The sequence below is a fragment of the Otolemur garnettii genome, unplaced genomic scaffold, assembly GCF_000181295.1.
Source record: "Otolemur garnettii isolate 467f Iridium unplaced genomic scaffold, OtoGar3 scaffold00016, whole genome shotgun sequence".
NCBI lineage: Eukaryota > Metazoa > Chordata > Mammalia > Primates > Galagidae > Otolemur > Otolemur garnettii.
In genome coordinates, this window is record NW_003852411.1 from 11,305,080 (window position 1) to 11,318,297 (window position 13,218).

A 13,218-nucleotide genomic window follows, 5' to 3' on the forward strand; every position below is an offset into this window, starting at 1 on the left:
CATTTTCACAATGTTGATTCTTCCCAACCATGAGCATGATATGTTCTTCCATTTGTTAATATCTTCTACTATTTCTTAGGGTTTTGTAATTTTCTTTACAGAGGTCCTTCACTTCTTTTGTTAGGATATTCCTAGGTATTTCATTTTCTTTGAAGCTACTATGAAGGGAATTGTGTACTTGATTAGCTTCTCATCTTGGTTGTTATTGGCATATCAAAGGCTTCTGAATTGTGGACACTGATTTTAAATCCTGAGACGTTACTGTATTTTTTGATCACTTCCAGGAGTCTTGAGGTTGAGTCTTTTGGGATTCTCCAAGTATGAGATCATATCATTAGCAAAGAGGGAGAGTTTGACTTCCTTTGCCCCCATTTGGATGCGCTTTATTCCCTTCTCTTTCCTTTTTTTTTTTTTTTAAGGATCATAAAAGTTTTACTTTTCTTATGTAAAGACCTGGGAATACACACAATAGTCTTCTGCTGATTTGGAAACAACAAGTTTCTACTATAGTCTGTTCATCATATAGTATAACTGTTAAAGGAGAAAAAGGAAAATCCGTATTTCTTATTGGAACTATTTCTTTTGTTTGAGGTTACTTTTCCACACCCTGAATCTACAATGGCCCAACCACAAATTTGGGAACATTGCTTCTGAGGCCCCTTCTCTGATGAGAAAGTTCAGTCCCAACTAAGAAAAGTACCTGAGTCCCCAGCCTTTTCAATATAACATTACCTCCTATCACCTAAAATAAGTCAAACATCCAAGTATCCATCCTGGGTCTAAGGAAAAGAATTATTTATGCTTTTACAAAAAATGGAGCTATATAACACACTGTAAAGTCAGAGGGAGCCACATTAGGGATTTTTGCCTCTAAGAAGGAATCAAATGGAAAATTCTCTCATTTTTCCTCCTTCTCCCCATTCCTCTATGTCCAAAGTTGAAGACAGGCCATACTACTGGACTTATCACATCTTCTGAACTGAAAAACCACTTATTGCCACTTTTCTTCCAGTCTTAGCAATGTGGAAAACAAAGTCTCAAATGCCCTATAAAATTCCTCAAAAAAGAATGAAGCAATTGAAGCAGTCTCTCCTCTGAGGAAGGTGAACAGGGCCATCACTAGACTCAAAACTGTTTTCTTTTACTATCCTTTCACTAAACCCAAGCATGTGCTCATAGGTTAACTGCAGCACAATCCGGTGCTTCCTTAGAATAAAAAATATTTTTAGGAAATCAAATGTCCAAAGCCTTCTGAGAAAGAAATCAAAAAAACCTTCTTTGTCTTGGAGAAAATCCCTCTTCTGATCCAAAAATGGGGATTTACATATGTAAAACTATGTATTTGCAGACACTGTGAAGGTATATTTGCATAAGAAATTAACTTTGATAGTTTGTTTTTATGCTGCTTTTACCACATGGAAGGTTTAATTGTAAAACAGTATGTTTGTTTACTCTGTAATCTGTCATAGGATGAGCCAGGATTAGGTATATAATGTATGCAGCTTTTTAGCATCTTTCATTTCAAATTAGAAGGCATATTTGGAATTTACTCTGCAGACTCAACTGTGCTTATCATGATAGTGGCTGAAACTGGAAGACATTTCAAAAAAACCCTGAAGTCATCCATACTTGCAATTTATTTAGCCGTCTCATTTGGAACACACAATAAAGAATTCACAAATACCACCATCTAAGCACCTGTTTCAAATGAAACGTTAGCCTTTAGCTTGCAAAATAATTTCTTTACAATTAAGCAAATAGTAGAAGAACCCATGTCAGTTGCTTCTCTCCTCCTGGAGAAGTAGGCAGGATAAACACGTTTTAGGGGCTTCTCTGTGTTGAATTTGAGAAGTGGAACAAAAACCTGGTCTTTTCCATTCCATATCATGGAGGTAATGTGTAGAGAAGAGATATCCACATTTCAAGAATAGGTAAAGTGGCTGGATAAAGGAAGTCAGACTGCTCACTGTAGGAGACAACACAGAGATTGAGTCCTGAGTTTAGCATTTTGCTTTTGAGATGAATACAAAAGCACCTAAAGGTCAAAGGAAATGTTCTTCCTGTGATAAGGAACCTCCCAAGGCCAGACAGATGCACTCAGCCTCCCAGGGGCTGATGCACCCTGGCCCAGAGGCCAGTCACCAGCTGCATACTTCACTCTACCATCTTCACTCTTTCTCCAGTCCGACCTGTTCCCTTCTCTTGTTTGATTGTATTAGCCAGAACCTCCAGCACTATGTTGAATAGCAGTGGTAATAGAGGACAGCCTTGTCTGGTTCCAGTTCTAAGTAGAAAAGCTTTCAGTTTTACTCCATTCAGTATAATATTAGCTGTAGGTTTGTCATAGATGGCTTCAATCAATTTAAGAAATGTGCCATCTATGCCTATTTTCTTTAGAGTTCTGATTAGAAAAGGATGCTGGATTTTATCAAATGATTTTCAGCATCCATTGAGGGGATCATATGATCTTTGTTTTTGCTTCTGTTGATATGGTGAATTATGTTTATGGACTTACGTATGTTAAACCAGCCTTGCATCCCTGGGATGCAACCTACTTGATCAGGATGAATATATATTTTTTAATATGTAGCTGTAATTTGTTGGCTAGGATTTTACTGAGAATTTTTGTATCTATATTCATTAGTGAAATTGGTCTGAAATTCTCCTTTTTAGTTGGGCCTTTTCCTGGTTTGGGTATCAGGATGATGTTTGCTTCATAGAACATGTCAGAGAAGATTCTTTCCTTCTCAATTTTTGGGAATAATTTCTGCAGTATGAGTAAAAGCTCTTCTTTGAAGGTATGATAGAATTCTGTCATGAAGCCATATGGACCAGGGCTTTCTTTTGTTGGGAGACTTTATTGCTTCTTTGATCTCAGTTCTTGAAATCTATCTGTTCAAGAGATCTATTTCTTCTTGATTAAGTCTAGTGAGAGGATGATTCCAGGTATTGATCCATTTCTTCCACATTGTCAAATTTCTGGGGCTAGAGTTTCTTGTAGTACTCAGAGATAATCTCTTGTATCTCTTTGGTATCTGTTATTATTTCTCCATTATTGTTTCTGATTGAGGTGATTAGAGATTTTACTTTTCTGTTTCTAGTTAATCTGGTCAAAGGTTTATAGATTTTATTTAGTTTTTTGGAAAACCAATTTTTTGTTCTGTTAATTTTCTGAATGATTCTTTTGTTTTCAATTTCATTCATCTCTGATTTAATTTTGGTTATTTATTTTCTTTTGCTGGGCTTGGGATTAGATTGTTTTCCTTTTTCAATTCCATAAGATGATTCATGAGTTTGTTGATGTGCTCTTTCTGTTTTTCCAATGTAGGCATCTTTTTTTTTCTTTTTTCTTTCTTTCTTTTTTTTTTTTTTGAGACAGAGCCTCAAGCTGTCACCCTGGGTAGGGTGCCGTGCCCTCACAGCTCACAGCAACCTCCAACTCTGAGTTCAAACGAGTCTCCTGCCTCTGCCTCCCAAGTAGCTGGGACCACAGGTGCTCACCACAACACCCAGCTATTTTTTGGTTGCAGCCATCATTGTTGTTTGGCGGGCCTGGGCTGGATTCGAACCCTCCACCTTAGGTTTATGTGGCTGGTGCCTTAGCCACCTGAGCCACAAGTGCCGAGTCAAATGTAGGCATCTAATGTGATAAATTTTTCTCTTAAGATTGCTTCCTGCTATATCCCACAGGTTTCATTAACTTGTGTCTTCATTGTTCTTATATTTGAGGAATTTAACCATTTCCCCTTTTATCTCTTCCTGAACCAAATGATCATTCAGCATAAGGTTATTTAATTTCCAAGTCTTTATGTGGGGATGAATGTTTTTGTTGGAGTTGAGTTCCACCTTAATTGATTTGTGGTCCTAGAAGATATAGGTGTAATTTATATTCTTTTAATTTTGCTGAGGTTTGATTTGTATCCTAGGATGTGGTTAATTTTGGAGTATGTACCGTGGGCTGACAAGAAAAAGGTATATTCCTTAGCTTTGAGATGGTGTGTTCTGTATATGTCTATTAATCCCATTTGTTCCAGGATCACATTTAAGTCCTTTGCATATTTGTTCAGTTTCTGTTTAGAGGATCTGTCCAGTTCTGTCAGAAGGGCATTAAAGTCCCTGACTATTATGGTGTTATGGGATATCTTATTGCTCAGACCCATCAATGTCTGTTTCATAAATCAGGGAGCATTTAAGTTGGGTGCATAAATATTTAAAATTGAAATGTCTTCTTGTTGTATTCTTCCTCTGACCAGTATAAACTGTCCATCTTTGTCTTTTTTAACCTTAGTTGCTTTAAATCCACTTGTATCTGAAAATAAGATTGCAACCCCTCATTTCTACTGATTTCCATTTCCTTGAAATACTGTTTTCCATCCCTTCACTCTAAGTCTTGATTTGTCCTTCAAGGCTAGGTGTATCTTCTGAAGACTGCATATAACTAGCTTGTGCTTTTTTATCCATTCAGCCAGCCTGTGCCTGACAAATTCAGTCCATTGGCATTTATTGAGGGAATTGATAAATGTTGTGGAGTACTCATCTTATATTATGAAAGTCCATCATGTAGTTTTATCCTTTGTGCCACGGTGGAAGGTAAGTTTTGACCCTTTGCTTCTGGGCATTTACTTTGCTGGTGGTCCATTGTGGTGGTCATTGTTGAGAATAGGTCAAGTATTTCTTGTAGATTTGGTCTTGTTGTGGTGAATTTCCTCATTGCTTGTATATCCACAAAAGATTTGAATTCTCCATCAATTCTGAAGCGTAGTTTGGCACGATACAGAATTCTGGGTTGAAAATTTTTTTTGTTTAAGAATGTTGAAGGTGGATGAACAGGCTCTTCTAGTTTGGAAGGTTTCAGTTGAAAATTCTACCATCATCCTAATGCTCTGCTTCTGTAGATCAGTCAATGCTTACTTCTGGCTGCTTGTAGACTTTCTTCTTTCATCTTGACTTTGGACAGGTTTATGACAATGTGTCTTGGAGATGCTCTGTTTGAGTTGAGATGACCCAGGGTTTGATATCCATCTGAAGGGAGTATTTTGGGGTCTTTGGTAAAACCTGGGAAGTTTTCATTTATGATAGTCTCCAGTAGGGCTTCCATACTTTTGGGGCAATCGTCTTCCCATACAGGAATCCCCATTGTTCATATGTTTGAATGTTTCATGGAGTTTCATAGTTCTCTAAGCACCTGTTCTGCCTACTCTCTCTTCTTTTCTGTCTCTTCAACTATCTGGGTTAACTCGAAAACTTTATCCTTCTAGCTCTAATGTTCTTTCTTCTCCATGGTCTAACCTATTTTTGGTACTTTCTACTGCATCCTTACATTCCCTGATTGTCTTCTTCATTTCCTTAAGCTCTGCCATATCCTTTCTATATTCTGCATACCTCCCTTCCAACTTTTGGTTCTGTCTTTCCATTTTCTCATCCATTCCTTTTAATGTCTTTATCATCCATATTTTAAATTTCCTTTCTGTCAAGTCCATTTATTCTTTATAGGTGGAGTGTTCTGCAGTAGCTGCCTCATGGTCCCTTGGGTGAGTTCTTCTGTTTTGGTTTTTCATGTTGCCCAAATTTTTCTGTTGGTTCCTCCTCATGTGTTCTTTCTACTTATTCCCCTCCTCATCCTCCTTTTTACTTTTCATTGCCTCCTTTGTTTTAAACAGAAGTCCTTGCTCTTGATGACAGTATGTTGCAAAGTGTTTCTGGGACACCAGGTGGTGCTGTGAGTTTTTTTTAGGAGACAGCACAGCCAGCAACATTTATGGTCCTTATTCCAAACTTAGTTGCCTTTAGTGATTGCCTGTTTCCTCAGCATTGAGACCCTGCTGTGTTGGGATCTTAAAGCTCACAAGAATCCTTCAGGGGCAGGTCTCACAATGCCCACTGACTCCACTCCCCATGGGATGTAGGAGTTCCTCAACCTATTGTCAGAGTGGAGTTCTGATCCCAAAAGTCAGAATTAAGATGCCCATGATTTAGGCCCCTGCTAAGACCTCTTACAACCTTCCCACAGTGGCAACCCCCTGGCCACTGAGACCTTCCCAGTATGGCTGCCTCACCAGCCACCAAACCTATGGCAAATCCACTCCAGTTGGCATTCAAATCTGGTTGCTGTATACTGTTTGAGTCCATCCACTCCTCCAAGCTTTCCACTCAACACACAGCTTCCCACAACAACTAAAAACTCCAGAAAGACTTTATCCCATCCCAGGCCTCTGTGAGCAGCCAGCCAATCCCAGTCAGTCATACTCATTTGCCTAATTCATCAGATTTCCACTACTCCAGATCATACACTGTATCCAGCTCACCACCTCCTTGCTATGCTCCCTGAGCTATGACTCTGGGTAAGGTCCCCATTCTAGGAGAGCTCAGCTGAACGATTCTCCTGGTCTACCACCTTTCTCTGCTGCAAAGAAGGTCTTTTGTCAGGCCAGACTTGTGTTCCAAAAAAGATATGCCAGAAGAAGTAATAATGCTTCTTGGGGGGAAGACAGGGAGTCTCCGCAGAGGATGGGTTACACTCTTCCTGGCTCCCCCTGCCACTCCATAGCCACCAGAGTAATGCCTGTTACCCAGGATGTATTTGGTGAAATTTAACAGTCATCCTATCTTCTTTTGCCTTGATTTCCTTGAAAAGGCTTGAGAATGCTCAGGTTTCAGAGAAAGGGTGGAACCTCTAAGGTGAAAAAAGGCTTATTCATGCTAGATTTAAATGACTCATCCCCAAGCATGGCTCTGAGGAGCAAGCATTCAGGGCATCTTATTTTGTATATAGAGTACACATTAAAGTTTTAAAAAAGAGTTGAGTGTTACAATTTTTTTATAATCTAAAAGGTACCCATTACTGAGCATGTACTTGTCATGTAAATACATTACCTGTAATCCTCTCAACAATATTACAAAGTAGGGGCTATTATCTATATTCTATACATGAAGAAATGAGGCTCAGAGAGACAGAGTAACTTGCCCCTGCTCATGGAGCAAGTGAGTTTTCCAAGCATTTGCTTACTCCTTCTCTAGCATTCTTTTTCAAAGTGTGAGTCATGAGTCATCAGCATGCCACAAATAAACTGAGTCACTGTTAGCTTTTATAACATGAAATAGGATAGAATAGAATGTTAGAGTATATCAGCTTATGCAATAAGGGCAATGATTGCATTGTGGAATTTTTTTCCATATACATGATATATGCACACACATATACACATGCATATGTTTAAAGAATCATAAGGTCATATGTATTTATTGTGAATCAAAGGTTGAGAAATACACAGTTCTTCAAATAACAATGAAAGCAATATGCTCAATACTCACTATGGCCACGCATCGTGCTAGTAGCTTTCAGAAATGATCTCAGTTCATCTTCAAAACAAACCTGTTATCATGTATTATTTCTATTTCACAGATGAGAAAACTGAGGTAAAGAGAGGTTAAATATATTTCTCAAGTATACAGAGTTAATAGAAGAGCAAAGACATAACCCCAGCAGAGAAAGCAAGGACAGCAGAGCTTTGTGCTGATTACTTCTTTCTGCTGCCAAGGTGGGTTGGTATGTTATGTTAGGGAAGAGGATGACTGTTAAAAATGTATTTACTGAAATTCCTTTGGACCTGATTCTCGTGTGTTAAAGAACATGCTTATCAGATGCGTGCAAGCATTCAGTATTAACTGTAGTGATGCTTTAGTGGGTAAGAGTCTGGCCAAACTTGAATATTCTGGCTCTCTCAGATACAGTAGCTGGCTCTGCAGTGTGTCTGGATTCCAATCCTGACTCTGCTGCTAACTGTGTGACCTTGGGAAGGTCACATCCTCTCCATATCTCAGTTACTTAGTACTTACATCATGGATTATTTTGAAGATCAAATAAAGTAGTCTTTTCATGGTGCTGTGCTAATGCATGGTAAATAATCAGTAAATATTCATACTTGCAAGTTGGCTATATGTAAGGGTCAAAAACATTACAGTGACTGCTCTTACCTACTAGAAACATTGGTGGTGACAGCTCTACCTGGAGAGACCCTCCTTGTCTCAGGTCTTCAGTAGCTATCTTTTGCCACTGCATAGAATCCATTTTCTCTGTGGTAGCCAAAGCATGGCTTAACTCCAGAGATTCCTGAACCCTCTTACAAAGAAGAATGTTCTCTTCTTTGCTTATCGTGTCTCTTTTAGGCCGTATGGAACTGATTAGCCTGTTCTGAGTCTAAGATAAAGGAATGGGGAAAAGACAGCATTTGTTGCAGCAGCTAAACCAGAAGCAACAGTTTTGTAAAGACTCAGTCCTTCATTCCTCCCTATCACACAGACTTGCTCTGATTGTTTTAATTGTTAAGACCCATTACTCCTTCACATACCAACCCTCTCCCTCTTCTAATCAAACCTATTTTCTATAACAGAGAAATGGTATATGATTGTGACTTCTTCAAAGTCAGGTTATACACTAAGTCCTTTTCCTTGTTGGACAGGAGGGACCATGTCAATCTTTCATTGCCTCCAGGAAAATAAAAAATTCATTTGCTTTATCAAACAAGTCTTCTAAAACAGCAACTTCTCTCTCTTCCTCCCCCAATCTGCCAACCCAGAGCCCCTCTTACTGTAAAAGAGAGAAAACAGTAGTCCTCTTCATTCAGGAATTCGTCATACCAGGGCCTAAGTATCTGAAATACAAACACAGCATAAGCATCATTAGGTGGATGCTCAGCCTGCTACATTTTTCCTGCTTGTGTTCACCTGGGAGCAGAGTAAGCTACAGATTCTGGATTCTCTAACTTGAAGATACAAAGAAAGAGCAGACGTTAGTTGTGACCAACCAGGAGGCATTTCTTTATCTCCCTGAATATGTCAGCTCACACAGCCTCTCTTTAAGTCTTAGAGAACAGCAATATATATTTAAGGAGATAAAAAATAATTTATAGAACAAGTACGTGATATCTGCATATTACTTCCTTCTTTTCCAAAATACTATGTCATTTGATTCTCAAAATGGCCCTGAAAACCAAGCATCTCTTTCTTGGTATTTCTACCCTTATACCGCCCACTTAAAGACCTTACACATTTGTGAAGAACATTTCATTACATTGAAACAAACAATAACCTTTGAGTTAATGCTTAGCTGGGTTTATTTATTCATACTCTCACTTTTACTCATTTATTTACGTGACAAATGTTTTCTGAGAGCCTCCTGCATGCCAGGCACTGTATGAATTGCTGGGAATACAGAGATCAATATGCTACAAGCATTGTTCCAAGGAGCTCACCTTCTAGCATGATGATCAATGCTATGATAGAGGTATTATTATTAGCAAAGTTCTCTGACAGCAGAGAGAAGGGAGCAAATAGTTCCTAATGAGCCATGGAAATCCAGGAGGAATTCATAAAGGAAAAGAAAATTAATCTAGAGTTTGCATCTTGCATGAATAGGAACTTACCATAAAGAAGTTGAGTACAGGACATTCTGCATAGTGAGAAAAGCATAAACAAAGGCACAGAGATGGAATAAGACATGTTTGAGAATGATGAGGCCTGCAGTGTGGATGAAATATAAAATTCATGTGAAGATCGCAGTAATGAAGGAGTGGCAAGAGATGGGGCAGGGAAGGTTGGTTGGTGATATACATGAGGAATGTGAATGCCTTGGTGAGTAATCTGGGAATTATTTTGCAGTAATCTTTAAGCAATGTAAGAGCATCTCTACAAACTACTCCAGTCATGCTGCCATAAAGTAAGTTTAATGGTATGAATTTGAGCAGCTTTATTAAATCTCCTGGGCTCCTGGAGAACTGAAGTGAAATATATTCTTGGGAGAATTCAATTCAGTGATTGAACCTTACCAATGTGTAATGTAATATAATGTTGCCCACTCATGGACAAGCTTTAAGTACATATATAAAATATGAATAATAAAAAGCATGTATGAAATGAGTACCCCATTAACACCTTCAGTTTAAAAGATTTATGACTATGTAACAATTAACGAATAAAAAATCAAATTGATTTCTTAAGAAACAATGTTTAATCAAGCATTTTCTATCAAAAGAAATAATCAGATTTTAAATCAAAATAATAGTAATAAAAAATAACCCCCCCTTTTTTGTTATACTGTATTAGGGCTTTCTTCAGAATTGAGCTTGCACATCACTCAATAAACCCTCTTGGTCCCTCCTAAGAGTAATGTAATAGACCAAGCCATCTACAAACTTTTCCCGTAAAGGGCCAGATAGTAACTATAGCTGAGTGGGCTATATGGTCTCTGTTGCAAGTACTCAACTCTGTGGTTATAGGACATGATAACACATAAACAAATGGGCATAGCTGTGTTCCAGTAAACTTTATTTATGGATGCTAAAATGTGTTTATTTAATAACTATGTGTTATGATATATTCCTTGATATTTTTTCTACCATTAAAAAAATGTAAAACAATTCTTAGCTTGCTAAGATGGCCATACAAATATAGATGGTAAGTTGGATTTAGCTCCCAGACCATAATTTGCTAACCTTGGAATAGACTGAGCAGGAACCTGGACATTGACTCTGCACTTATCTGTAAACAGCAGTGAGAATTTAGATTTTGTTCCCTCATCTGTGCCATGAGAGGGGAGGAGGGCAGAAAGTCTAAGGTAATGTCCTAGTCTGAGTTTCTGTGGGTGTGATAAAGGGTCAAAGAGAAGAAACATTTTTGTACTTTCTATTTTCCAGACACTGTACTTATAGTGTCTTTTCTTTTTAGAGATAAGATCTCACTCTGTCACCCAGGGCAGAGTACAGTGGCCAAATCACAGCTCACTTAATCTCAAACTCCTTGGCTCAAGTGATCCTCTTGCTTCAGCCTCAGCTGGAACTAAGGCATGCACCACCACACCAGGATAATTTTTTAATTTTTTTATAGAGACAGGGTCTTGTTATGTTGCCCAAGCTTGTCTCATATAATGAAGCTCTTGGGATTTTGTGAATCCATATGAAAGCGCCAGAGACACCGAATCTGGCCTATGACATATTTTCTTCATTCATTCTACTGTCAATGGACATTTCTATTGGTTGTTTCCATATTTTGGTTATTTTTAATAATTCTATAATGAATACGAGAGCACAGATATCTCTTTGAGATCCAGATTTTAATCCCTTTGTATATATACCTAGAAGTGGGATTGCTGGATCTAAATAAAGGTAATTCTATTTTTCATATTTGGAGGAACCTCCATACTGTTTTCCATATTGGCTGTACCAATTTACATTACCACGGAACGCAAGTGTTTCCTTTTCTCTACAGCCTTTCTAACACTTGGTTTTTTTCCCCAATATATGTAATGGCCATCCTAATAAGTATGAGGTTATACTTCATTGTACTTTTGATTTGCACTTCCCTATTAGTGATGCTAAGTACATGTTCATGTTCCAGTTGGCTACATGTTTATCTTCTTTGAAAAAATGTCTATTCGGGTCCTTTGCACTTTTTTTTTTTTTTTTTTTTGAGACAGCGCCTCAAGCTGTCTCCCTGGGTAGAGCTGTGGCATCACAGCTCACAGCAACCTCCAACTCTTAGGCTTAAGCGATTCTCTTGCCTCAGCCTCTTAAGTAGCTGGGACAACAGAGGCCCACCACAACGCCTGGCTATTTTTTGGTTATAGTTGCCATTGTTGTCTGGCAGGCCCTGGCTGGATTCGAACCCACATGTATGTGACTGGCACCTTAGCTGCTTGAGCCACAGGCGCCGAGTCCCTTTGCACATTTTTAAATTGGGTTCTTTGGACTTTTTTTCTTGAATTGAGTTTCTCATATATTTTGGATATTAACTCCTTATCAGAGAGATATGGTTTGCAAATATTTTCTCCAATTTCACAGAAACTTTGTTTTTTCTTTTTTGTGTGGAAGCTTTTTAGTTTAATGTGATTCCATTTGTCTATTTTTTGTATTCATTGCCCAGTCTTATAGTTAAAAGCTTTCCATCTATATTTTTTCTAAGTGTTTCATTGTTTCAGGTTTTATGTGAAGGCTTTAATCCATGTTTTCCCCACTGGACCCTTGTCATGTTCATATAATAAGGCATACGTGCATAGGATTATTTCTGGGCTTTCTATCCTGTTCCATTGGTGTGTATGTGACTGTTTTCTATGCCAGTATCATACTGTTTTAATTACTGTTGCTTTCAAACATGTTTTGAAATTAGGGAGTGTGATACTTCTAGCTTTACTCTTCTTTCTCAAAATTACTTTGACTATTTGGGATCTTTTGTGGTTCCAAATGAATTTTAGGATTGTTTCCTATATTTCCATTTTTAAAAATGCCACTGAGATTTGGTAGAGATCACATTGATCTAAACATAGATTTGAGTAGTATGGGAATTATGGACATTTTAACAATATTAATTCTTCTAATCTGTGAAGATTTTAACTCTGTCTTCTAAAATTTAATTCACCCACATTTGTACTGAAAGTGTGAAAGTCTTTTGCCTCCTTGATTAAGTTAATTTCTAGGTATTTTACTCTTTTTGATGCTATTATAAGTGGAATTTAAAAAAAATTTTCTTTTGGGGCTCAGCCCTCGTAGCTCAGTGCTTAGGGCTCCAGCCACATACACAGAGGCAGGCAGGTTCAAACTTGGCCCAGGCCTGCTAAACAACAATGACAACTGCAACAAAAAATAGCTGGGAGTTGTGGCAGGTGCCTGTGATCCCAGCTATTTGGGAGACTGAGACAAGAGAATCACTTAAGCCCAAGAGTTAGAGATTGCTGTGAGGTGTGATGCCACGGCACTCTACTAAGGGCAACACAGTGAGACATTGTCTCAAAAAAAAAAAAAAAGAAAAGAAAAATTTCTTTTTGGATACAGTATTGTTAGTGTATGGAAATACAACTGATTTTGAATGTTGGTTTTATCCTACAACTTTGCCAAATTTGCTTATTAATTCTAACAGCTTTTTACAAGGATAACCTTAAGGTTGTCTACATGCAAGATAATGTCATCTGCAAACTGAGATGGTTTTACTTCTTCCTCTATGATTTAGATGTTTATTTCTTTGGTCTAATTTCTCTGAGTAGGACTTCCAGTTCTGTATTGAATAGGAGAGATAACATTCACGATCCTTGCCTTGTTCTTAGGAGATACAATTTCAGCTTTTCATCATTAAGTATGGTGTTAGCAATAGGCTTTCCATAAATGGTATTCATTATGTTGAGGTACATTCTTTCTTTTCCTTTCTTTTCTTTCTTTCTTTTTTTTTTTTTTT

The 13,218-nt window shown here is 37.9% G+C and overlaps 1 protein-coding gene across 1 annotated transcript in view; it reads right to left on the reverse strand.

Annotated features, from left to right (window-relative positions):
* Positions 1-13,218, reverse strand: part of RGSL1 (regulator of G protein signaling like 1) — an 89,726-nt gene that overhangs the window by 44,088 nt on the left and 32,420 nt on the right. The window contains exons 7-8 of the mRNA XM_012802578.1: positions 8,589-8,651; positions 7,975-8,197 (exon numbers count right to left, since the gene is read on the reverse strand). Of these exons, the coding sequence (XP_012658032.1) occupies positions 7,975-8,197; positions 8,589-8,651 (286 nt within the window). The remainder of the gene's footprint in view (positions 1-7,974; positions 8,198-8,588; positions 8,652-13,218) is intronic.